The following is a 27,192-nucleotide window of genomic DNA, read 5'->3' as shown; positions in this document are numbered from 1 at the left end:
ACTTCTGACAGCAAAGGTATGACTTATTTTTCCCAAACCGACCAATTTTCTAGACACCAGTTGGGTGTCCTACAATTTATTCCTTCCTTCCTTTCCCTCCTTCCTTCCTTTCTTGCTCTTCCTTCCTTTCACTTTTAGGGCTACACCCACAGCATGTGGAAGTTCCCAGGCTAAGGGTCGAATTGGAGCTACAGCTACCAGCCTACACGACAACCACAGCAATCTGGGATCCAGGGCGTCTCTATGACTTACACCACAGCTCACAGCAACACTGGATCCTTAACCCGCTGAGTGAGGCCAGGGATTGACCCTGCATCCTCACAGATACTTCCTCGCTTCCACTGCGCCACAACAAAAACTGATTTATTCATTTCTGACATTCAGAGTTAATGCAGCCCTCACAGGTTAAGGACATAGTCTAGTCTCACAAGCTGTCCTGACTTCAAATGGCAATTGTAAGTCCTTATATTTGACCAATGGACTATAAGTCTGGAGGGGGTCCTCATAATTCTCTCCTCAGGTTTAATAATTTATATGAATTGCTCACAGAAGTTAGGAAAACATGTTATCTATATTTACTGGTTTTATAACTCAGGAACATCCCCCCCAAAAGCGATGCTTGGGGTGAGGTATGGGGTGGGGTGGGGGTAGGCATTTGCAGAGCTTGCATGCCTTCTTTAGGTCTATTACCCTCTTGATTCCAGAAGCTCTCTGAACCCTATCCTTTAGGGTTTTTATGGAGGCCCCATTATGCCCACATAATTGATTAAATCACTGTCTGTTAGCAATTAACTCAGTCTCTAACCCTTCTCCCCTCTGCTGAGCTGGGACTGAAGTGTGGCCATGCCTTGGTCTTTCTGTTGACCAGCCCCAATCCTGAAGGGCCCGCAGCCACCATTTATCTCATTAGCAGACAAAAGACACTTTGAGTCTGAGATACCAAGGGTCCTAGAAGCTCTTGTGTCAGGAACTAGGGGCTAAGACCAAATATTTTCACCAGTGATATTTATCTCACCCCTAACATTCAGGAAATTGCAAGTTTTGGAAGCTCTGTGCCAGAAACCAGGACAATGACCACATATGTGTTTCTTTTTATATCACAGTATCACAGCGAGTATAATGTGAATAGGAAGCAGGGAGGATCATTTTGGAGCATTATTTAAAACACATTTGGAAGGGTGAAGGGAAGTTACAAGCAGGCTGCCTGTGAGGGGCTACTTACTGTGTATTTATCTGAAAGTAATTGTAGAGGCAGAAGTTGTGGCAGACCTCTTAGTACCCAGCCATCTCATATAGAAATCTAATATTGTAGTTTAACTCTTAATTCTTCTTAAGCACTCTCATTGGCTTCTGTGTGCATATCTGTTTCCACTACTTTTCTCCAAGAGCTTTCATTTCTGCCGGAAATATTTAGAGTCAGAGGCAAAGCTTAGTTTCCTAGGTATCAGTCAGAAAGAATATTTTTAATACTTCTAAAAACCAACTGGTTTAGGATATTGTGTGGATGATTTAAGAGCTTGGTGCTTGGTCTCTAGGCTGACAAGTTCTTTTATAAAATAAAACAACTGACAGTTTTTTAGTGATATGATGATTGCACATCTTCAGAGATGCTATTGAAGGTGCTTCTGGCATAACAGCAGTGTTTTTAGTGGATTACTTTAGTATATTTATTCAAAGAAGTATCTGCTTTCCCCAGTCTCACAGTAGTGCTTATTTCCTTATTCAAGACAAAGTTCTTCATAGCATGGTGTCTGGAGCTGTTGTGGTAATTTGCTTCTGTGAATTTAGAAGAGCTCTTGTAGATATAAAAAACTGCTCTGTAATTAGGTCCATGCTTATTTTGACTGTACCGTACTTGCTATAGACTAATGGGCATGTTTTTGTAAATATAAGAGTCTAGAAGTCTAGATTTCTGCCATGAGCTTAGAGGGTCACCAAGACAAACGAGAATTAAATGCCATTGGCAGGGATTTTTTTTTTCCTGCTATAGCCGGCAAAGCTTGCAGACCTTAATGAAAGAACTGAGAGAAAAGGAGGCCTTCCCGTGATGTTTCTTCTTGTTTTCTTTTTTGCTCAAGCCTTGCATGCTGATTGAACAAAGCAGTTTATGAAGTTCTTACTTGGCTATGAGAACAGAGTCTACACCACTTTTATTGGGGCTGTGTTGTTTAGCAGTGACTCTGTGATACTAATGCTTTCGGGTGAAAATGCAAATATATGTCAGTGACTTAGTGTTTTCCTCAGAACTCCTTATGCTCATAAACATTTTGAGGACCCCGAAAAGCTTTTATTTCATCTCATTTCCTTTCTTTAACTTTCCCCCCTCCACCCCTCCCTCCCCTTCCCCTCTCCTACCATTTCCCTCTCCCACTTTCCTCACTTCCTCCCTCCCCCCCCAGCCCCCTTTCCTCCTTTTCTCTTCTCATGGATTTACCTTAATGATACTTATTTGGTGAAAGTTAAAACAGGGGAAAATTTAAATATATTTCTTCATTTAAAAGTAGCAATAATAAATGCGTAAACAACTTCATTTATTCTCATAGAAAGTAACAATTTTTCCAAACCATAAAAATAAAGAGAATAGTATTGTTTTACATTTTTTGCCAAGGTCTTTATGATTGGGTTTAATAAAAATTGGATTCTCATGTCTGCTTCTGCATTCAATCTGTTGGACCATGTTGTTCTGGTTGAAGTATATTGAAGAAAAAGTCCAGCTTCCCAGAGATATGTGGTTGGAAGGGGTGCACTATTTTAATAGCCTTTTTGGATAGTTATGGATATATTTCTTTGCACTACAGCACAACTTGAGAAACAGTAAATTTAAAGATTAGTTGCAACATGGAATCTGAAATCCCATCAGTGAACCTTTTGTTTTCTAGTAAGTTAAAAATCGATTGGTCTTACGCTTTGAGTGGCTCTTTACATATGTGTGGTCATGCATTGGTAAACAGAGATCTGAGTCATACATTCTTTTTATATAAAATACAAATTTACATTTGTTATTATCACCATAAATCCCATCAGAAATAGCTTTAAGTATTGGGAAGAAGTTGGGGTCACAGGAGTGGATACAAGTTTTCCGAAGTTCTAATTTTGACTCAGAATTATCATTGTCAACAAATACTGTCAATATTTTATTAAAATGACAGCTTTCTTTGTTTGCTTTCATGAAAATTCCTGCCAGGCACTCAAGTCTGAATAATCATGGTTTGTCTGTTAATCATTGTTTTAAGTAAAAAATGGTGTTCCGTGAAAAAGGCAGCTCATTCAACATGCAGTTCAATGAGTCACACACGTGCTTTTCCCAAGAGGACTGTTGTACTTCAGTGTGCAGCAGAAGTGCTTTATGCATACATCCCATTTTATCACAAACTTAATAAAATAATAAAATTGGTACTTTATTTTGCTTCATCAAGACCTTATGAAGACTTCCTCTTCTCCCCTAGCCCTGACACACACACACACACACACACACACACACACACACACACACACACTACAAATTTGAGATAGTTAAGAATATAATGACATGTTGGTGGCACTTGATTCAAGCTAAGACATCAGGAATGTTACCCTTCATTGCTTTTGTAATACCATTACAAATGTCAGCAGGATGACAGGAAGATAGCATCTTCATGCTATTATGAAAGTATTTTTGGCCATATAGACCCCGTGAATTTGTGTTGTATGTCTCCTGGAGTACACAGACCTTACTTTATGAACTGCTGTTGCACTTTGAGCCCTTCTTTTGTTCTTGTTGAGAATTCAGTTGGGAAAGAAGGGTATTCTATGTTGGTAACGTTTTCACAGATTCCCCAAACTGATGCGTTTATACCAAGGATTCTTTACATCACTCTCTCTCTCTCTCTCTTTTTTTTTTTTCAAGGGCCACACCTGAGGCATCTGGAGGTTCCCAGGCTAGGGGCTGAATTAGAGCTACAGCTGCTGGCCTATGCCACAGCCACAGCAACACCAGATCTGAGCTGCATCTGTGACCTACACCACACTCAACGGCAATGTTGGATCCTTAACCACTGAGCGAAGCCAGGGATGGAACCTGCAACCTCATGGTTCCTAGTCGGATTCATTTCCACTGTGCCACGATGGGAACTCCCCACTCTCTTGATTCTAAAGCAGAGTGTGACATTCAGGATGAGACTCATAGCTTCTGATTATTGCTATGCTGGTATAGAAGAGAGATATAATTATAGTAAAAAAATTGACATTCATTAAATGCTTAAAGTGTCCATGTCCTTGTTGTTTAATATCTGCCCAGGCCCTCTTCTTTTATGAATGTGTTGTGAGGACCAATTTGATATTTTAAAATTCTAAAAATCTGTAAAACATTGTGGTCTATTTTCATTGTTTGACATGCTACAAAATGTATTATGTTGTGAGATTTATGTACCAGTGAAATCGCAGTGAAACTTTAGAGGTTCATTAGTCAGTTGCAGTTGAAAAGGAAGAAAGAAAATTCCTAGGCATGGGGATGCTAAATGATCAAAACATTTAAAAGCTGCAATGGAATAAAACATGTTGCTTCTTCTGTATATTGGAAGATAGAAAGTATTTTTGGCTGTACCCATGGCATGTAGAAGTTCCTGGGCCAGGGATCAAACCTATCTAACAGCATGAACCTGAGCCACTGCAGTGCCAAAACCTGATTCTTAACCTGCTGTGCCACAAGAGAACTCTAGAAAGTTTTGTTTTTTTTTTTTTTAAATATAATTGGATGAAAGTACACTGAAAAGAGACCAGGAACAGGTGAGGGGACTGGAGGCTGAAAGGGAGGATTTTCATTTGAAATTATGTGATGATGAGAGTATTTTGATAGCCTCAAAGTACTTTTACCACCAGAAAATTTAAGACTTGTAGTTACATGAATATCATGAAGCTTAAGTGGAAATAATTAACATTTATTATAGATTATTTCAAATGTAGGCAAAAGTTCTTACTTTTGTTTTGTATGCTTTCACACACTGCCTCTGACTGAATGCTTAGCATTTTCCATTGTTAATAATAATAATAATAATAATAATAATAATAATAATAACACTACCACCACCATAATACCATCATCACTACCAACATCAGAATAAGAAAGTTCCCTTTTGCTTCAGTTGGCATTTGATGTCTTTTATTTTTAGCATCATTTAGCCCTTACTATTGTTCCACTTGAGAAAATCCACTTTGATTTTTTCTAAAATAGTTAATCCAACAAAGCAAGGGCTGGAGCACATTAGTTCACAGGAAACCGCTTCTGGGACTTAGGGACATTGCTCTACAGTACTTACTTGTAGCACTGAAACAGCTACTGGTAAGGAAGTGTAGAGTGTATCACATCTGTGGATGTTAAGTACTTGTAGCTGTGGTTGCTGCCATTGTTTTGATATACTTTCCTCAGCTGTAGGCATGAGGAAGCTTTTCTCTTAACCTGTGTTGTATCTTTCTGGCCTTATACAAAATTTTGTAACAGAACATTTTTGTGAAGTGGATCTGTGCCCCTTTTTAGCAGTTACAATGCTTAACGACAGTCTTGACTTTATGGGAGAATCATATTGAACAAATGAGATTTGATGCAGGGATAGTCTTTTATATCCATTTAATGACAGTGTATCACTTGGTACATGATAGGTGCTCTGTATTGTTATTTGTCCTGAATTTTGAACCCAAAACTTAATTAAATGAAATCCAATTAACCCACTTTTTTTTTTTTTTATTAAATTGTGTACCATGTTAGATGAGGAGACTAAAAATACTGGTAAGGCAGATTGTGGCTGAAGAATTCCTCTACTAGCTGATAATCTCACTCATGTAGTGAGATGAGTTTTACCCCGGGAGATGTTATGGCAGCACAAGAGACACAGAAATAGTGGGGTTGAAAGGAGGGAATGGTTTAGTTATCCCTGGCAAAGATGGGGAAGATGTCAAAAGGTGGGTGCTTTGTCTGGCTATCAGGTCTAGGTCGTGCTTCAAAATGATGAGGAAGAAGACTTTGTTTCACCTCTCACAGTATGTATTCGAAAGATCGATACCATAAGTTTCCTGTCTGACATTAATATCACAGACACTTTGGAATGTATGCCTCTTCTATAAAGTAACAGGGTTATTATTTTTCCCTGAGTCCCCTGTTCACTGACTTTTCACACCTTTTCTCTTAAGAGTTGCCTGAAGTTTCATCGATTGAGGAGGAAGTGGAAGAAACCGAGTCTTGGGCGAAACCTCTGGTCCACCTTTGGCAGACAAAGCCCCCAAACTTTGCTGCTGAGCAAGAGTATAATGCAGCCCTGGGCAGAATGGAGCCACACTGTGCCATCTGTGCTCTGCTTATGCCCTACTACAAGGTAGGAGGGGCAGGGGCCTGACTCTAGAAACACAGGTGCATCATTGTTGGGTTAATATGCACATGAAGAGGAAGACATGAATACTTCTGTAGCTAATGGTCATCATAGAACAGCAAAGAGAATTTCTGAGTGCCACTTGAGAGATTTCTCTGACAGTACTATATCATTTTTGAATGTCTTGGTTTATCTCAATCAAGGGCAATTCCAGCCTTTCTTTCTACCTCTTTCACAAAGAAACACAGAACTTAAAGCTTAAGAATAGTAGAATCTTGCAAAGAGAGAACTTAGCCCTAGTTTCTGCTTTATATTTGAGAATACCAATCTCAATACTATAAATGTCAGCTCTGGGTCCACATTTAAAATATCTTTCCTCTTCCCATGTGGAACATGCAAAAGGCACAGCAGAACTCAATACAAACTGAATTGTCCAGCTCACCTTCATCAGCCAACTATACACAGTCTTAGTTTCAGATGTCATTTTGTATATGCTGGTAGGATCTGAGGTCGCGGAGAGCCACATCCTCCAACACTAACACAAGCAGAATGATCTCAAGGCATCTGGTAAGGGTAGGACTACAAGATCCATTTTTAAGATACAATATATTATAAAGTGTATTAATGTGAACATTGTGTTCTGGGTTACATTTTCACTAATAGAAATATTTTATTCAAGATCACATTGTTGTCAGAGTTCCTCATTAAGTAATTCTGTTTAGACATTTCAGAGCGTGAAGATGTGTGATGTGCCACATTCTCAGACCTTTGTAAATAGTGGAAGTATTTTAGTCACTTGTCTTTGAATGTGACACTGGTGAGTGATAAGCCTTATTTTGGTTTCCCTTTTAGTGGTTAAATTTCAGTGTTTTTTTGGAAAAACTTGCCTTTATATTGATTCCTATTTCTATATCATAATCTGCCTGTAAATTTCCCTAATAATTAAGAAATCCCAACTAAAACTATATAATTTGGAGAATTAATGCAAGGTCTCTGGGGATGATAATTCATTAGTTTCAAATAAATACTTAATATTTATCTTATATTTTGGTGAGAGATGACAAATTTGTTTTGCATGTCATCCTTTGTCATTTAATGACATTTGCTAGATCTTTCTGTCTTGCTGTTTTAAAACTTTGTGAAGATGAAAGCCTTCAAAAACTTTATAAATACTGTTGTACAAATTAAAACCAGATTATTATTCTTATTATTATTTTAAAGGGCCGCATTCGTGGCATATGAGATTCCCAGGCTAGGGTTCTAATTGGAGCTGTACCCACCAGTCTATGCCACAGTAACAGCAACGCAGGATTGGAGCCATGCCTACGACCTGCACCACAGCTTATGGCAACGCTGAATCCTTAACCCACTGAGCAAGGTCAGGGATCAAACCTGTGTCCTCATGGATGCTAGTCAGATTTGTTAACTGCTGAGCCAGGACAGGAACTCCTAAAACTAGGGTCTTGGAAGACACCTCTTTAGGTATATCCAGGTAAGATTCTCAGTAAACAAAATCAGATCCGTTAACCTAGTGCCATTGAAGAAGCAGAAAAAGTTGATCAGAAGCCTTGATGTTTTTCATGAACTATTTATATTTATGTAAGAACATAGTTTTAGTTCCTCATCACTTTCTATACAAACAAATATACAGAATACCCCCTTGTTCCTACAACTTAGCTTCTGGATGGAGCCTCAGGAGCAGCATTGATCAAAACCTAATAGTGGAGTCGAGAACAAGAGAAAGTACAAAAGCTGGAAGTTAGTGGATGAAATGGCTGTTAGTGGATTTGAGTGACCAGAGCAGGTGACCTGAGCTCTTTTCCATGTTTGTTGTTCATGTGGAATATTATGTTTTTCAGCCAGATAGCAGCAATGAAGAAAATGATTCTAGATGGGAGACAAAATTAGATGAAGAAGTGGTTACTTCAGGAGGGAAGACTAAGCCCCTCATTCCAGAGATGTGTTTTATTTATAGCGAAGAAAATATAGAATATTCTCCACCTAATGCCTTCCTGGAAGAGGATGGAACAAGTCTTCTGATTTCCTGTGCAAAGTGCCGCGTACGGGTTCATGCAAGTAAATGAGTCTATCACTCATTAATTGCTGGCTTTTCAGTGCTTCACACAGTCTTTACTTCTCACCCCTTTGTACTGTCAAATCTATCACATTGGACTGTTGCTGTTGATAATGGTTAGATCGTTTGTTCTCATATTTCTCCTACTGAGAGTAAGAATAGGTGCAATCATCCCTTTTCCTCCAGTTTTACTTGAGCAGGACCTTTCCTCAGAGGACCTGGAGAGCAGGTCTGGTTTTGCATGTTTGTTTGGGGTCAGGATATGGAGTCAGAGTGGGACTCCTTTAACATGCTTGAACTTTACTTGTTTTACAACACAGTCTGTAAAAACTTAATCACTGATGTTGATTCATGACTATTTTCCTTTGTAACTTTTTAAAGAGAAATAAGTATTTTTTGGTGACTTGGGGAATTATTGTTAAATTTAATTATTGATTCACATTTTTATTCTTGTAAGGGTAAGGAAAACCCTCCTCACAATTGTTTCCCCTCAAGGCTGAGGTGCTTAGGCTCTATACCTTTCTCAACTTGGTATTTTTTATGTAATTGTGTAAGTGGCAAATACAGTTTTAAAAATTGGTCTGCCGTGTAAATCCTCTAACGTGTAAGATGGATCTTACATTAAGGTTGAAATTGCCTGGCTATCTAGCATTTACTTGTTAGATACTGTCAGCTTCCCCAAGGGATTTGAACATGATATGCTTGAAATACAATTATATAAACCTTCTTATTTATTTCTGTCAGTTTGTAACATACACATTCACTCTATTATTGCATGTATATGAGAGGCAATGCGCCATTTCACAAACATGTTAGGATTTAATCTTGACTCCAGAATACATTAGCTTTGCAACTTAGCCGTAATATTTTATGAACATGTGCTTGAACTAAACATTTTATGGTCTCAGTTAACTATGATAGGCTTTTTTTGGGTAATTACATTTCTGTTATTTTCTCTTTCCATGTCACATGTTATAGGAAGTTGATATTAAAATTTACTCACTTAAATTTTACTCATTTAAATCTTTCAAAATTCTCTTTTTTTAAGGAAGCTGGAGTAACAGATGTTTGTTGGTACCATATAATTGCTACATATATATACATCATCAGCTATCTCCTTACATAGTTATTTTGAGTCAGGCATGTACTGAATAGACAGGTAGAATTGAAGACAGCTCTTTATCACCAACTATGAATTGTGTAACTTTTGTCCCTATCACTGAAATTAAAGCTAAACATAATTTTTTAAAGGTAGTTTTCAGTTACATTAATTTAATGCACATAATTTTATGTGAATAAATATCATGTTAGAGTTTATTTTATCATTTATTGTACCCAGATTTTGCTTCATGTATTGGAACTTATTTTGAAATATGTTTTGCATGAGTAAAGGACTAGACCTGACAGTTTAGAAATTTTATTATCACCCATTCAAGTATTGTCATCAGTGTTCTCTAGGACAGCTATTGTGAGCACTAGTTATTATTAAGTTACTCATGTTTCCTGGCAGTGATACCCTATTAGCTGTGAGGCATCGAAACGAAAATTATCTTTGAGCCAGCCTTGCTTATGTTTTGTTCTAAGCAGTAAGACTCAAAAATGGTATGGTAGGCCATTCTAATTTTTATTCAGTGCTGAAGTGTGTAATATTGTCAAAATGCAAAAGACTTAATTAATGGATCCATACTGTTATCTTGTAGGTTGTTATGGTATCCCTTCTCATGAGATCTGTGATGGATGGCTATGTGCCCGGTGCAAAAGAAATGCGTGGACAGCAGTAAGTGGCTGATTTTAGTATCTTTTAACTCCTCTTCACACTCCATCCACAGTGGATCCATTTCAGTCTAGTGATTAAGTTTGTGCACATGCTTTTGTGTGTACTTCCACACTGACCTGTATTTCTAGCCTTCTCTTTCCATATCATCCTACCTGTTAACTCTGTATCCATTGTGGAAATGTTAAATAACATTTCTAGGCATCACTCCTCTGCTCAAGAACCTATAGAGACTACCAGTTTATTAGAGCCTGTCCAAAATATTGCTTTGTTTTCTTGCTCAAATCTACTTTTCAATTTTGGAAAATAAGTGTGCCAAGTAACAGTGAAGGTGAGAATCGTGACTGACTCTTGAGGAAACCATCCTAATTCACAACTTTTCCACTAGCATGAGGTCTTTCCCACTTATTCATGCATTCATACTTAGTGTGTTTGTTCTGTGCTAGACATTGCTATGCACTTGAGACAGAACCTTCAACAACAACAGATTCCTTCCTCAGGGGAGCACAGATTTCTCCTCACCTGAATTGTTTTTCCTGAAAACCTGTTGAAACTTTAGCTTCCATCCAAGCATTGCATTCCATTCCATTAATCCACCAAATCACATGTTTTGCCATTTGATTATGCGCTACCTTAATTTTTCTTAAAAATTTTCCTTCGGGAGATATCAGAACATTCTTGAAACTGCAGATTGATCAGATCTCAATACTATGTCTCTCAGTCTTGATCTCAGAGAAGATTCTCAGCTTGATTTTGATTATTATAGTAGTATTTGCTTTATTCTCTAATGGCCTCTAATGACAACCGAATTTCCTTGCAACCAGAGTTAAAAACCTGAAGGACAATATAAGGACATTGCCTTGCTTGATGAAAATTTATGTCGTGACTATGTATGTTTAGCTCTTAGTGTTAAAATAGACATATGGTAACAATAGATTAGAGACATCCAAGAGAATGTCTTTCTGTATGATTTTGTTGCTGGCATTCACTTTAGGTAGTGAAGGGAAAACAGGACAAAATACGGACACTTTTTATAGTCCAAATAATCTGATCTATTTGGTGTTAGAGGTATTATCGCCATCTTAAGAATTCTTTCTCATTAGCCCAGAAAACATTTTGGTATTCCCTTTGGTGTTATCATTATGTTAGAAAGGACTATGTAAATACACAGCATCTTTAAGACAGCCAGGAAGCCCTGCTATAATAAATATATTCTGCTTTTGTTTACCATGCTGGCTCTATCCCTATTATATGCATCAAATAGAGTCCAGTTTTACCAATGATGTCCTCTTATTTAACCTTAAGTATAGATTTAGAGGTTAAAGATATTTTAATCCATTTCACAAGGCATGAAGAGTTCTCTGTTCCATCCACAGTTACTGCTTAGCTCCTGTGCTCACACATCGAACAGTCCTGTGTCGCAAGGTACCATTGTCCTTTGCACGGCAGAGCCAGGGCGAGGCCTAGGCCAGCCACCCTGATTCTAAGGCTGCTTCTGATCAATTATGTTGTTTTCCTTTAGCATGTCTTAAGAAGGAAATACTGAGATTAATCACTCTCTGCAATTGAATTAAAGCATCTTCCTATTAATTCCTCCACACCCTCAGAAAATACAGTGTGCCTTTTGAATTTTAATATTGATACTATGAAAATCTCTTCTAATTTACAATAAAAATAGGAGCTCTTGAATAAAACTTTACATTGATTTTTTTAGACCTATATAATTTCTTAGTGCTAATTGGAAATGATCCAAATTCACAGTGAGCCAACTGTCTTTTCAATTTATCCATTTTGAGTGAACTTTATCTATGAAGCTCTATTTCTAAATTTTTCTCTTGAGAAATAATTGAATTGCAGTTTAAGCATTGCAGAGAAGTAACTGATAATATTGATATTTTGGCTTTAACACCCTTATTTAATGTGGCAGTGAGTGTTGCAATATTAATTTTTACTAAGCACTTAAGTATGATTCATTGGGTTTTGTGGCTGGAATGGTTGTATTTTGAAAGTACACCGATACTTGCCTTCTTAGGGATCAATCTCACACTGTCAGTATCAGGTTCTGGGGGAGCTGGTATCCTTTTCTGGAGGTGGAAGCTCCAAAAAAGCTAATGGAAGTATAACAATGCAGCTGAGGTCAGATGATATTTCATTGCTGGCTTTTATTTCACTAACTCTAATTACTAATTATTTCCTGAGATTTTCTCTCTCTCTCTTTTTTTTTTTTTTTTTTTTGTCCTTTTGTCTTTTTAGGGCCACACCTTCAGCATATGGTGGTTACGAGGCTAGGGGTCTAATCGGAGCTAAAGCTGCTGGCCTACACCACAGCCATAGCAACACGGGATCCGAGCTGTGACTGTGACCTACACCACAGCTCACAGCAACACCAGATCCTTAACCCACTGAGCAAGGCCAGAGGTCCATCCCTCAACCTTATGGTTCCTAGTTGGATTTGTTTCCTTTGCACCAGGACAGGAAATCCCTGGGATTTTCTTTTTAAAAATAGTTTGTAACGGTAAGAGACTTATTCATCATGAATACAGAATACTCCAACAGCATATGTTGCTTGGGATATTTCTTTATACAGCAGATGTCATTTTTCCGGCTAATTCTGTTTCCTTTTATGATTAGTGCTTTGAAAATCTTGAGGGCGAGAAGGTAGCCTAAAACCGCTTGTATTCATTTTCATAAGATATGTGTGAGAAATGTTAAATGTGTTCTGTTTTTTAAAGAGTCTTCTTAAAAAGTTGTCTGTTGATGGGTAAATGATAAAGAAAAGGTGGGGTGTGTGTCTATATGTGTGTGTGTTTAAGCACAACTGTGGTTCTTAAACCAGTGGCAGGAATGGAAAGGAAACACACACACACACACACACACACACACACACACACACCCCTCTACCCCCCCCCCCAGGTACATACAGTGAATGTTATTCAGCCATAAAAAAGGAAGGAAATCCTGCCATTTATGATAACATGAATGAACCAGGAGGTTGTTACGCTAAGTAAGTTAGAGAAAGACACATACTGTCCTTCTTATTTGTGGAATCACATATATGTCTCACTTATATGTGGAATCAAAAAATATCCCAACTCCTAGATGCAGAGCATAGATCGGTGATTGCTGGGGGTGGGATGGGGTGGGGAGATAGGTGAAGGTGGTCACAGGGTACAAACTTCAATTATAAGATGAATACATTGTGGGGATGTAATATACAGCATGGCGACTTTAGTTAACAGTGCTTTATTAGATACTTGAAACTTGCCAAGAAAGTAGGTCTTAAATGCTCTCACCAAACACACACACAAACAGGTAATTATGTGGGGTGATGAATGTGTTAACTAACTGTATTGTGGTAGTTATTTCTTAATATATAGATATATCAAATCATCACGTTGTACAACTTTAATTTATTCAGTATGTCAATTATATTTCAATAAAACTAGAAACAAAGAAGGAAACTAATAGAAACTATATCATAGAAATAAGTATCAGTAATTTAAATTTTGGAAGCAAAGGCATTTTAGGGATTATTTCATCCAATCTCAGACCGTAGGTGAATAAATTCATACATTAGAAAGTTTTGTCAGCTTCACCTTGGTAGCTAAGGATGTATACGAGGCTGGAATCAATGTTCACAGACCAGCCATCTTTTTATTTACAGATTCTGAAGAGTGGAAGTCACTCTGGACAAAACTGCCCTGCTAGTTTTTAAGTAACTGGAGGCCGCAACTTAGTTTTTCATTTCTCTCTATAACACCTTCTGTGCTCTCACCATTTTCCAGAAGTTTTGGTGTAGTCCTCACTGTTTCATTTTGCTACTATTTCTTTACTTTATCAATTTATGTTAATTAGAATAAGAAACAAAGGCTATATTGCAGCTATAACTGCATGTGTTAGAAGAAGAGATTAGTTATAAATTGTGAATTACACCCTAACTTGGATTCTAGAATCCTGTTCATATGCTCAGATGAAGTTGAAATGAAACAGCTAAAGAATTCCTCAAATACATGTCTATCCTGAGATTCAGGTTGTCTCTCCTGTAGTTCCAATTAAATAGTGCTTTGTGCCTGTTCTGTTTCAGTGCTGCTTGGATAAATAGACGAATCTATATGAAAGCTATGTTTGAGTTTGTGGTTTATAACCCAGCTTTATTAGATTATTTTATTTTCAGCTCTGTTTGTTTTCCAACACTTTTGTGACTATGTAATTCATTTCGAAGCAATTCTTACTCCCTGAATGTAGTAGTACTTGAGAGCTCATTCCAACCATTACCATGTTTTGTTTTTAGGTGTTGAATGTCAATACTCTGATTCTAGAATGTGTTTCTTGTTATGTTCAGTCTTAATTTGAATCTAATCACCTTTGACCCAAATTGCTAGAGTTCTTGTCTAATCTGTTTATGGATTTACATTTTGTAATAACTACAAGTTACTGCTAATTAAAAATATAATGCTAATACTCTCACCATAAAAATACAGAATTTGTATTGCTTTCTTTCAGGTTTTTTCCCACCATTTTCTTTTTATCCCTACATTGAAAAACTGTTTTTGAATGTAGGTATTTCTGTGGAATTCCTAAACACCACTTTAGGGCTTCACTTTTACTTATGAAAGAGAATGTTACTTAAAAGTCTAGAATGAACTGGTAACCCAAGTATTTACTTTTAGTCTAAAAAATAGTAATTCATGTACTTAACATTCTGTAGAGTATTAACAGATGGTATGCTAATAAGTCATAGGATGATTTTCTATGCTATCCTCTAGAGATTTTATAATATGGAATTCCAAAGAATAAAATATAAACAGGTCAAGAAGTTAAAGAGGAATATGGATAAGATTATTTCTTTTTAAAATTTGGGGATAATGTAGCTCTTTGTTGGTTGTTTCTTTCCAGGAAGTTTTATTTATTTATTTATTTATTTATTTATTTATTTATTTATTTTTCTTTCCAGGAAATTTAGATGTTTCTTCAGGAATTTTTCAGGGGATAGGGGCTAGAGGGTTTTTCTTTAGTACCATAAATAGGAGTGAAAACTGCATGAGAAGGTTGATAATTTAACAACATGGAAAGCCATGTCATACTCAGATTTATGACTTTGTCAAATTATGAGTTGTCAGTCTTCTGTCCATGGCAGCATTTGAAGCCTGTGCTTTTTTTTTTTTTTTTCTTTTCTTTTTTTCTCTTTTTTAGGGCTGCACCCGAGGCCTTTGGAAGTTCCCAGACTAGGGGTCGAATTGGAGCTGTAGCTGCCAGCCAGTGCCACAGCCGCAGCAACACCAGATCCAAGCAGCATCTGCCACCTTCGCTGCAGCTCATGGCAACTCACTGAGTGAGGCCAGAGATTGAACCTGTGTCCTCATGGACATTAGTCGGGTTCTATACTGCTGAGCCACAATGGGAACCCCTGTGCTGTAGTTTTTCATTGTTAGTGTGAAAAATTCCAAATCATGCATCATTTGTGTAGTATCTTACTAGAGAGTATTTTTTAATTACCTTAAATAATTCTGGGGACAGGGAAGGGCAAGGTAGACACAGTAGCTCACACACTTATAATCTAAACAAAATCTTAATTAAAAGAAGATTTAAAAGCAATGTAATGAGAAGGTTCCACTAGAGATGCATATCTAAGGGCTCTTCTGACCCTAAAATCACTTGATTCTTTGTTGTATTTCCATTTTGTTGCAATTATTTTTCCTTAAGAACTGGGCTCCTTCAAGAAAACTAAATTTATTTATCCATTTCTTAACATAGTCAGAGGTGATGAGTAACAGAGAAGTATAAGAATAGAAGTGACATTGGTAATTATTGGTTGGATTATTGTAGTTTTTATGTGTTAAAGCAAACTTGTTTTTAAGTAGTTTCTTCAAGGCCTACTGTAACTTTATCTACCTAATGTTTAGGAATGCATGGCAATGCATGTTATCTTCTGGATTTCTTTTTATTTCAATATATCCCTTTATGCTTTTTCTGTTTTTTTGTTTTTTGGCTGCACCTGTGGCATGTGGAAGTTCTCAGGGCAGGGATCAAACCCACACCACAGCAGTGATCTGAGCTGCTGCAGTGAACAACATTGTATCTTTAACCTGCTATGCCTCAAGGGAATCCCCCCCCTTTCTTAATTTAGGAGAATTTGTTTAAATATTTTCATTTGAAAGTAATTCTGTAAAAAACACAGAGGTTTATTATATTCTTGGATGACTCCTGCTATGCTATGAAAAGGCAGGTTTTGAAATGGAAACCTTAAAAAAAACACTTTAAAGGTTAAATTTTTCATTTTGCATAATGAAATGCATAAACCAGGTAATTACACACATTATCTACTGAAGAACATTTATTGCACTCTATAAAATAATACAGTTGTATTATGGATATATAACACACATAATATTCTTGTTTTAATGGTTTTAAGAAATTAAAACCCAAACATGAAATAGGTTTTCACCTTGCCCACATATTTAATCACTTTATTTTGCTTATTTGTTTTTTTGAAAATGAACTAACAGATATAAGTAGGCTATACCTTGATGATCATTTGGAATTAGCATTTTCTTTCCTCTTACAAAGAGTGGAATGTGAAGTTTCAGTGATTAAAAACAAACATTTTGGTGTCTATTTTTATTGCTTGATTGTAAATAAGTGGCATATACAGGTTGAATAATGGTTGCCACTTCAAGGCTGCACATAGCTATGCTTTGACTTTTGAAAGAGAGTCTTTTCTCTGCATAAATCATAATCACAAAATTAAAATTTGGAAGTACCTGAAGTAGTGGTCTTTAAAAAACCCACCCCCACAGTGGTACTAAAGCTTGTGAGCTAAAGAATCGATCTCATTCATTGGAACGTATTTATCTGAACTCTGTCTTGGGAGTGGATCTTAGTCTTAGCTCTCAACTCTTAAGGCTCAGGTAAAAGAGATCAACTTTTTGGAAAGTTGATAACTCATCTTTGGGAACCAGGAAGCCCCAACCCCTGTAACTCTACTCTGCCTAGTAATGGGGGAAGGTAGTCTAATAGGTAGAGTGTGACTCCTACCTTGCATGGAGGCTGGTGCTATAGATAGGAGTGTATCTGATATGAAGCAACCCTGACCACAGTCTGTTAAATCTGAGGGAAGTACTTTCTCTTCTCTCTCTGCCATGGGAGTTCTCTTAGGGTAGACGTTATGAAAGAACACTTATATGATTGAAGATTACATTACCCTTACCCCATAGTATAACCTTTATCTCTCCTCTCCAACTCCAAATATAAAGACTGAGGTATTGATAATACATGTTAGAACTGCCAGTCATTTGGCTCTTGGAAGTCTTGTGTTTTTTAAAAAAAAGTGGTTTCTGGAGTTCCCGTCATCTCTCAGTGGTTAGCGAATCCAACTAGGAACCATGAGGTCGCAGGTTCAATCCCTGGCCTTGCTCAGTGGGTTAAGGATCCGGTGTTGCCGTGAGCTGTGGTGTAGGTTGCAGATGTGGCTCAGATCCTGAGTTGCTGTGGCTCTGGCATGGGCCGGCGGCTACAGCTCCGATTAGACCCCTAGCCTGGGAACCTCCACATGCCACGGGAGCAGCCCAAGAAATGGCAGAAAGACAATAAATAAATAAATAAATAAATAAGTAAATAAATAAAATTTAAAAATAAAGAAGTGGTTTCATTTTTTACCTTTTGACCTAAAAATTCAGAATAACCATTGATTTAAATATAAACTCCCATAAGAGTATATTTTCCTAGCTTCCATATGATTTAATACTGATAAAGACTCAAGAATTCTTCATGTATCTCAGAAATCTCATTTTACAGATACTAAGCCAGGGGTTTGAGAGAGTAAGTCCTTTGCCCAGGATCACCCTCTATGTGGTAAGAGAGCCCAGATTCATGGCAGTACTCAGGCCCCTAGATTCCCAGGCCGAGACTTTTTTTCTCAGTTAACTTATTTTTAGAGTGGTAAGAAGGCTGCATAACTGGTTTAATTCTGAACAATGTATTTGAATGATTTTTGTTCATTTACCTTGAAAATAAAGTCTGTACTAATAATGTAATTGGTTATCTATCTAATTAATATAGAATAATTAGTGTTATTGGGTGGTTGAGTGGAAGCGTTTCCTTCATCTTTAACACTGACCCTAGTTTCTGCCCAGAGGACCTTTCCCAGAGCTGGATGATCTGAACCTAGTTTCCTGGCCGACAACCACATTGACATTTTTCTTTAACAGAGAGCTCTGAAGTGGCTTTGTAGATCAGAGTCATTGATTTTTAGATCAGGTTGGCTTACGGCCTTGAGAGGTCATGGTGGCACTCCTGCTCCCTGTGATGTGTTTTATGCTTTTTTTTTTTTTTTTTTAATTCCCTGAGATACTGTTAAGACCAGGTGATGAGAGGTTGCTAGCCTGAAAGACTGACTTTGATCCTCACACACAGTAAAACTAGTAGGAAAAGAAAGGCTATATTCTTGCTGAAGGCCCCAGCTATTTGCAGCCACCTGGTTGCTTGTGCTACTGCTCTTCTCCGTTGAGGTGGCCCTGAAGGCTGCAGGCCATACCACACTTTCCCATTTGAGCTACCGTGTTTGGGTTCAGAATTACCTTCTGTCTCACAAGGAGGCAGATTATTCTGAACAGCTGCAGACTTAAAACCTTAGCTCACAAAGACCAGGGTGGTAATGATTATTTTACTTTAACCAAACAGAACTGTGCATTTTCAGATATCAGTTATCCTGACGGCACACCTATGATGTGAGGCCTTTCAGTAATAGAACTGCTTACTGGCTAAAAAACTCACAAATCATTTTTTCTTTTCTGTTCACTCTTCCCCCTTTTGCTCATTAAACACCACTGCTCCACTCCCCCTTTGGTGATAGAGAAAAAGAAAGAGAAGTCTACATAGTTTATTATAAGTGGAACTATATTCATAAATAGCTTCTTGATTGAGAACAAATGCCTCATTAATCTTAAGTGCTTCAACCAGAGAGCACAAGTGAAGTCAGAAAGAATAATGACTGACATTATGGGGAGCATAGCATACTGTACTACACACCAGGATGTGTGTGCCCGGAGGTCACTGGGCTGCCAGGCACATCTCCTTAGCAATGAGGAAAGAGATCCCTAGGAAGCAAGGAGGGAGAAAAAGTGCAGTGCAGGCGTTTCTCATGAATGGGAAAAAACAGTCCAGTGGCAGAATGAGGAAATCATGTACTTTGCTATTTGTTATCGAAGGTCATGCTGGGAAAAAAGAATAAAACCAGCTGGGTTTGTATTTGAAAGCCAAGGGTTGTACAGTTTTAACAAAGTATGATGTATGTTCAGTGTGAAGTACTTTGCCCAGAATCCTGGAAATATCTTTATGTAAATGCCTGTTAGGTTCCATGTAGATTGCCTCTGACCAGCCTTAACTTACAAAGGTGCTTCTTCTTGCCATCAAGCATGTGTTTACACCTGCAACCTCAGTGTTTACACAGCTGTAAGGAATGGCATTAGGAAGATAAATTGGGTGGGAGGAGGGTTATGTAATTTGAAGCAAACATAGAGTATGATTTCCTATTCTTCTGTTATTTTCCTGCCATACAAATGGTTGTATGATGATATTTAAATAGTTAAAATGTATTGAGAGGCTCCTCCATCCACATCCTAACCCTTGGAACCTGTGTGTTATGTTGCATAAAAAAGGGATTACAGTAGCAGATGGCATTAAGGTTGTCAATCAGCTGGCTTTACAATAGGACATCATTCTGGTGAGCTGGGTGCATCCAGTCAAACAGAGAGAGTCCTTAGACGAGGAAGGTGGGGGCAGAAAAGGAGGTCAGAATGATATGATGTGAGAAGTGCTTGGCCTGCTGTTGTTGGCTTTGAAGGTGGAAGAGTATGGAGGATGAAGGCATGTGGGCTCCCCTAAAAGCTGGAGAGGGCAAAGAAATATATTCTTCCCGAGAGCCTCCAGAGGGAGTGACCCTACTGACCCCTTGGATTTTACCCAGTAAGACTGTGCCAGACCTCTGATCCATAGAACCATATAAATTTGTATTGTTTTAAGCCATTACCTTTGAAGTAATTGTCATTGCTGTGATAGAGAGCTAAAGAGTGTGCAATAGAAGGGCAGCCTTTCGAAAGGGTAGTTTTCACTCTTAACTATTTGGCATTCCACTGGGTATGTTGTGTTTGAGGTGTCATCTTTCAGTTTCAGGCATCTTTCTTCAAGTACTTTCTGTCTCTCTAGCCAACACCCTCTAGTTCTGGGCTTCCTTTTACCTCACTGTGACATATGGTTCAGTAAGGCTCCCAGCTTTTCAGTCTCTCCCTCCCCTCTTGTTCTTACTTCTGCTTAAGCTGCTATATTTCCTTGCAGTACTCTCAGCTCCCTTGCCCCTTTCTGACTTTGTTACTCGTCCTTGGTATAACTCAACACTGGCATATCCAACTATCTATCTACTGTGTATCTGCACCATGTAGCTGAATATGGCTGTGGAGAGACACCCAGTATGCAGATTGCTCTTGCTTTCATTTGTAACTGTAGGTGGGTCTTCAATGCTGCAGGTAATTCCTGTTACATTCCCATTATCCACTTACTCTTACACTTTTCTGGTTGACTGTTTGATATCTTCTTTCTCCTAAAGCTTTCCCATCTTCTTCATCCTCACCCTCACCTCGTGAAATCTTTCCATGTTCCCAGGGAAATGGGAAGACACCACTAAAGATCTTAAGGTTTCCACCTACTTTATAATATCTCTGCTCCTCCCTCTCTTATACACAGGCTCACAGTTCCAGTAATTCACCCTTTCTCTCTCACACCCCTTTTCCAGATAATTCTCCTGATTGTCCACACAGGCTGTTATTTCTCCCATCTTCAAGTAAACTGAAAAACCCTCCCTCTCTTGATCTTTCTTCCCAGTAGCTTCTACCCTATTTCTCTACGCCTCTCTGTATAGTAAGACTCCTTAAAAGACTTGTCTTTATTCACTCTCACAAGTTCTTCTCACCCACTACTCTCTCAAATTTATTCCAGCCATACATTCTGTCCCACATTTCCTTAGAAACTTTTGTTGATCACTGCCTCCTGTTTGAAGCAGTCTTCACTTGCTTCCAGGATCCTACTCAGGAATCCTGCTCTCCTCTGCTTTTCCTATTACTCTGCTGGCCACTTTCTCTCATTCCCCAGAGTTCAAACATGGGCCTTTTTTCTGCACTCACCCATTTGGTAATCTCATCCCATCTCATGGCTCTAATGCTTGTCAGCATCTCATCATTGGTGGCTTGTCCGTTTCCATGTGCAGCTCAGCCTCTGCCCTGAGGTGCAGGCCCATATGGCCAACTTTATCACAATATTGCTTCTGATGTGTCTAATAGAGAGCTCATGTCCAATAGATAGTTCAGATTCACCCTCTCCAAAATGAAATTCCAGATCGTCTTCTGCAGGCTTCCTTATTTCTAGGTCTCCCAGCTGCTGAGACCAAAAACTTTAGATTTGATGCTTTGTTTTTCTCATTTTTCTAGGTCTGCCTGATTTTCTACTTTTATTTTTTTTTTAATTTTTAATTTTTAATTTTTAGGGCTGCACCCACAGCATATGGAGGTTCCTAGGCTAGAGGTCTAAGTGGAGCTACAGTTGCCAGGCTACTCCACAGCCACAGCAATGTCAACTCTGACCCACGTTTTGTGACCTGTACCACAGCTCATGGCAACGCTGGATCCTTAACCCAATGAGCGAGGCCAGGGATCGAACCCGCAACCTCATGGTTCCTAGTTGATTCTTTTCCACTGTGCCACGATGGAAAATCCTGATTGTCCACTTTTAAAATGAATCTGGAATCCTGGCCACTTTTTAGTCACCTCTGCTGATATAGCCCAGACCAATCTACCTAATCTACTCACTACCTCTTTCTTGGATTATGGCAATAAGCTGCTAACTTCTTTTTTCATTTCTGTCTTTAAACCTCTATTGTCTGCTGTCAACTGCAGCAATTGGTATGATATAATTAAAGTATAAGTCACGTTACGTCCTTGGGGCACTCAAACCTTATAATGGCTTCATGCCTTTTTTCATGGCTTATGAAACCTCACCAGATGTTCCTCCTCTTACTTTCTGATGATCTTTCCTATCAGGAAAGCTAAGGATCTTCTGCTGTCACCTTTCCCTAGGTAACTAACTCCATGGCCCACTCCCATTGTGCTTACCATCCTTTACCATCTAAATCTGCTGATTTAGTTTGTCTGCTCTCCTGGCCAGGTGTAACTTTGTCATTCATTGCTGTTGCCTGGTGTCTAGGACATAATATGGTGATTAAACAGTATTTGTTGAATGAATATATGTTTTCACTTAGAGTACAAATTAGGTGTGAACATCTAAATTAGGGAGCTCACTTGGTAGTATAAAATTCACTGGGGCCTGTGGTAGTTCCATTCAGAAGATTATTGCAGGAAACTTGTCATTCAGTTTCCTAATCACTCAGAATTCATGCCAGCCCTGTTGTTACCCGAGATTCCATCTTCTCCCCAACCCTGATTAATGAGCCCAATCTCCAGAAATGGCTCTTCTATGTTTTGTTGATCAGTGCTTCGTAAGCTCGTTTTCTGTTAATGTGATTAATTATTCTTTGTTTTCCCAGATCAGACAGCCCTATTTTATGGTTTTGCATTTCTGTTATGAACATGTCAGATAGATAAGGGTGTGGGGAGGTACTTTAATCTTGTAATTTTTCTAGAGCTCTGGAAATTGGCTTTAGTGTCACTTATGAATATGTCAGCTAAAATGAGGCAGCTTGAGAATGTTGGTATTGGCATTTCTTTAACTGATGTTTTATAGACGAGCCACTGGAACATGATTTCCCTCTACAACAAATAATAAACAACTGTGAAAGCCATATTCCCACAATGTCCTTCTCACTATTGTTGTTAATGTTGTGTCAGCACTTTGATTATAAACACTCCTTTTCATGGTTTAATAACTGAGCTGTAAAGAACTCATTCCATGTTGTAAATTGGTATACTTGCTGTTCATCTCAGTGGTGGTTTTTTTATGAACCCAAATTTTAAAAGCACTTGGTATTGCTGAAAGGAGATTTTGTGAATGGTATTAGTAAGGGAAAAGGACCTACCACAGGAAAAGTACAACATTCAGAATAGGATCGGAATTTACACTTTTCTCATTCAGCTTTTAGCTGCCCTGGGGGTGGGATACACAACAGAGCGCTGGACTCTTGGGACTACAACTGTTCTTGGATGCTGTCCTTGGGAGACAGGAATAGCAGTTGCTTAGAGAGGAATCATTTTTTAACAGGCATTTTAGCATTTTTGTTTTGTTTTGTTTTGTTTTAGGGAACATTAGTTGACTAGCAATGTATCTAAATCTTCATAGTAGTGAGTCATTTTACACTAGATATTATTGTTCCTAGGAAAGGCATTCTCATTAGACATAAAATAAAACAAGCCTGGCAATGAGTGCACATTGTGGAATTTTATATATTTTATTTTGTTCTGCAAGGCTGAGCAATTTTGGTATCTCCTCAGGTTATGTTGGAAAGAAGTTTCAGTACACTGAAAGACTAGTGGAAATCATAGCTGTCCATTTAAAGTTTCATTTAAGTAAAAAAAAGGAATAAATAGGATAAACCTCCACAGTTATATTAATATTAAATTACACATATTTGATGAAAAAAAGTTTAATTTCTTTGTGTGTTTGTGGGTTTTCTTTTAATATAAGAGTAATATCTTTTGTTAGGAAAGTCTCAAATTCTCAAATTTCATTTTTCGCAGAAAACTCCTCATACTGTTTTGTCAGCTTTTCAGATCTTTTCTATGCATAAAAGTAATATCTTGTTCTTGGGAGAGTCAAATGGTGTCACGGTTTATTTAACATGCTTTAGTGTCTTCACTTAATACTTAGACATTATAAATAAAGTCTAAGTGACATTTCCAGTTCTTCCCAGAGGTAACTTTTCCCTATTGTAAAAAGAAATGAAATGATAGTTATTGTACATTCCTACTTCTGCATAGATATAAATGTTTACCTAAGATAGATACCAGAAAGGTTGCATTGCTTGAGTTATAATTGAGGTGTGTTTAAAATTTTGATTTATAATAACAAATTCCTCTCCAAAGCCACCACAACAACTCACTTACCCCCAAACCATAGATTTTCTGATGTATAACTCTAAGCTTAGCACTTTTTTTTTTTTTTTTTTGTCTTTTCTCGGGCCGTACCCATGGCATATGGAGGTTCCCAGGCTAGGGGTCAAATCGGAGCTGTTGCTGCTGGCCTATGCCAGAGCCACAGCAATGCGGGATCCGAGCCATGTCTGCAACCTACACCACAGCTGTTGGCAACGTTGGATCCTTAACCCACTGAGCAAGGCCAAGGCCAGGGATCCAACCCGCATACTCATGGTTCCTAGTCGGGTTCATTAACCACTGTGCCACGACGGGAACTCCTCAATTTCCTTTATTCTTTAAACTGGGTATCATTCATATATTTACTGGCAATGAAGAGTCTTTGAATCTTTGCCTATATTTCACAAGTGTGGGTTTGTAAAAATTATTTTTGGATAACAATCTTTGTTTTATACTGAAATTTTTATCTTTTTTATGTCAATATAGTATTTTATCCTTTGGAATCTTAAAATTTTGATTTAGTCAAAATTTATATATCTTTTCTACATGTCTTTTGCTTTTGTATGTTATATTAAGTTGTACTTATCCTAAATTCATCAATATATTTGCCACAATTTCTTTTATACTTCTGCAGTTCTGTTTTGTTTTTGAGTTCAGTTCAGTAAATCAATAGAAATTTATTTTTATGAATCAGAAATACATACACACATACTGTCTCTCATATACACAAACATTCTTCAGTTGAATTCATTTTTGAATGATTTGTGGTATTAATTTTTGATTATTTATTCAGGTCTGTCTTTCTGTTTTCTAATTCTCTTTTCAACTAAGAGTAGTCTGCTGTTTAGCATATCATTTAAGCTTTTAATTTCAGGTTTTTTGAGTTATAGAATTTTTATATCATTTTAAAAATTAATTTACTTATAGTCTCACATTTTTGAAACCCATTTTTTATTTATTTATTTATTTTTCTTTTTTTTATAATTTTTTTCTATTTTCCCACTGTACAGCAAGGGGGTCAGGTTATCCTTACATGTATACATTACAATTACATTTTTTCCCCCACCCTTTCCTCTGTTGCAACATGAGTATCTAGACAAAGTTCTCAATGCTATTCAGCAGGATCTCCTTGTAAATCTATTCCAAGTTGTGTCTGATAAGCCCAAGCTCCCGATCCCTCCCACTCCCTCCCCCTCCCATCAGGCAACCACAAGTCTCTTCTCCAAGTCCATGATTTTCTTTTCTGAGGAGATGTTCATTTGTGCTGGATATTAGATTCCAGTTATTAGTGATATCATATGGTATTTGTCTTTGTCTTTCTGGCTCATTTCACTCAGTATGAGATTCTCTAGTTCCATCCATGTTGCTGCAAATGGCATTATGTCATTCTTTTTTTATGGCTGAGTAGTATTCCATTGTGTATATATACCACCTCTTCCGAATCCAATCATCTGTCGATGGACATTTGGGTTGTTTCCATGTCCTGGCTATTGTGAATAGTGCTGCAATGAACATGCGGGTGCACGTGTCTCTTTTAAGTAGAGTTTTGTCCGGATAGATGCCCAAGAGTGGGATTGCGGGGTCATATGGAAGTTCTATGTGTCGATTTCTAAGGTATCTCCAAACTGTTCTCCATAGTGGCTGTACCAGTTGACATTCCCACCAACAGTGCAGGAGGGTTCCCTTTTCTCCACAGCCCCTCTAGCACTTGTTATTTGTGGATGTATTAATGATGGCCATTCTGACTGGTGTGAGGTGGTATCTCATGGTAGTTTTGATTTGCATTTCTCTTATAACCAGCGATGTTGAGCATTTTTTCATGTGTTTGTTGGCCATCTGTATATCTTCCTTGGAGAAATGTCTATTCAGGTCTTTTGCCCATTTTTCCATTGATTGATTGGTTTTTTTGCTGTTGAGTTGTATAAGTTGCTTGTATATTCTAGAGATTAAGCCCTTGTCAGTTGCATCATTTGAAACTGTTTTCTCCCATTCTGAAAGTTGTCTTTTTGTTTTCTTTTTGGTTTCCTTTGCTGTGCAAAAGCTTTTCAGTTTGATGAGGTCCCATGGGTTTATTTTTGCTCTAGTTTCTATTGCTTTGGGAGACTGACCTGAGAAAATATTCATGAGGTTGATGTCAGAGAGTGTTTTGCCTATGTTTTCTTCTAGGAGTTTGGGGTGTCCTGTCGTATATTTAAGTCTTTCAGCCATTTGGAGTTTATTTTTGTGCATGGTGTGAGGGTGTGTTCTAGTTTCATTGCTTTGCATGCAGCTGTCCAGGTTTCCCAGCAATGCTTGCTGAATAGACTTTCCTTTTCCCATTTGATGTTCCTGCCTCCCTTGTCAAAGATTAATTGACCATAGGTGTCAGGGTTTATTTCCGGATTCTCTATTCTGTTCCATTGGTCTGTCTGTCTGTTTTGATACCAGTACCACACTGTTTTGATGACTGTGGCTTTGTAGTATTTCTTGAAGTCTGGGAGAGTGATGCCTCCTGCTTGGTTTTTGTTTCTCAGGATTGCTTTGGCAATTCTGGGTCTTTTGTGGTTCCATATAAATGTTTGTATGGTTTGTTCTAGTTCTGTGAAAAATGTCCTGGGTAATTTGATAGGGATTGCATTGAATCTGTAGATTGCTTTGGGTAGGATGGCCATTTTCACAATATTGATTTTCCCAATCCAGGAACATGGAATATCTTTCCATTTCTTTACATCTTCTTTGATTTCTTTGATTAAAGTTTTATAGTTCTCGGCATACAGGTCCTTTACCTCCTTGGTCAGGTGTATTCCGAGGTATTTGATTTTGTGAGGTGCGATTTTAAAAGATATTGTATTTTTGTATTCCTTTTCTAATATTTCATTGCTGGTATACAGAAATGCAACTGACTTCTGAATGTTAATCTTATATCCTGCTACTTTG

General features: G+C 37.8%; 1 protein-coding gene across 2 annotated transcripts in view; it reads left to right on the top strand.

The window, feature by feature from the left end:
* Window positions 1-27,192, top strand: part of KDM4C (lysine demethylase 4C) — a 436,329-nt gene that overhangs the window by 277,853 nt on the left and 131,284 nt on the right. For both annotated transcript variants that reach the window (XM_021063862.2, XM_021063858.2), the window contains 3 exons: window positions 6,163-6,344; window positions 8,198-8,414; window positions 10,113-10,189. In XM_021063862.2, coding sequence (XP_020919521.1) covers window positions 6,163-6,344; window positions 8,198-8,414; window positions 10,113-10,189 — 476 coding nt within the window. The remainder of the gene's footprint in view (window positions 1-6,162; window positions 6,345-8,197; window positions 8,415-10,112; window positions 10,190-27,192) is intronic.

Source organism: Sus scrofa, chromosome 1 (assembly GCF_054392235.1).
Source record: "Sus scrofa isolate SSC_HxYL_T2T_F1_AM1 chromosome 1, Sscrofa_HxYL_maternal_Yorkshire_Landrace_v2.0, whole genome shotgun sequence".
Lineage (NCBI taxonomy): Eukaryota > Metazoa > Chordata > Mammalia > Artiodactyla > Suidae > Sus > Sus scrofa.
The sequence above is the reverse complement of the archived record's forward strand: the minus strand, read 5'-3'. Positions and strand labels throughout refer to the sequence as shown.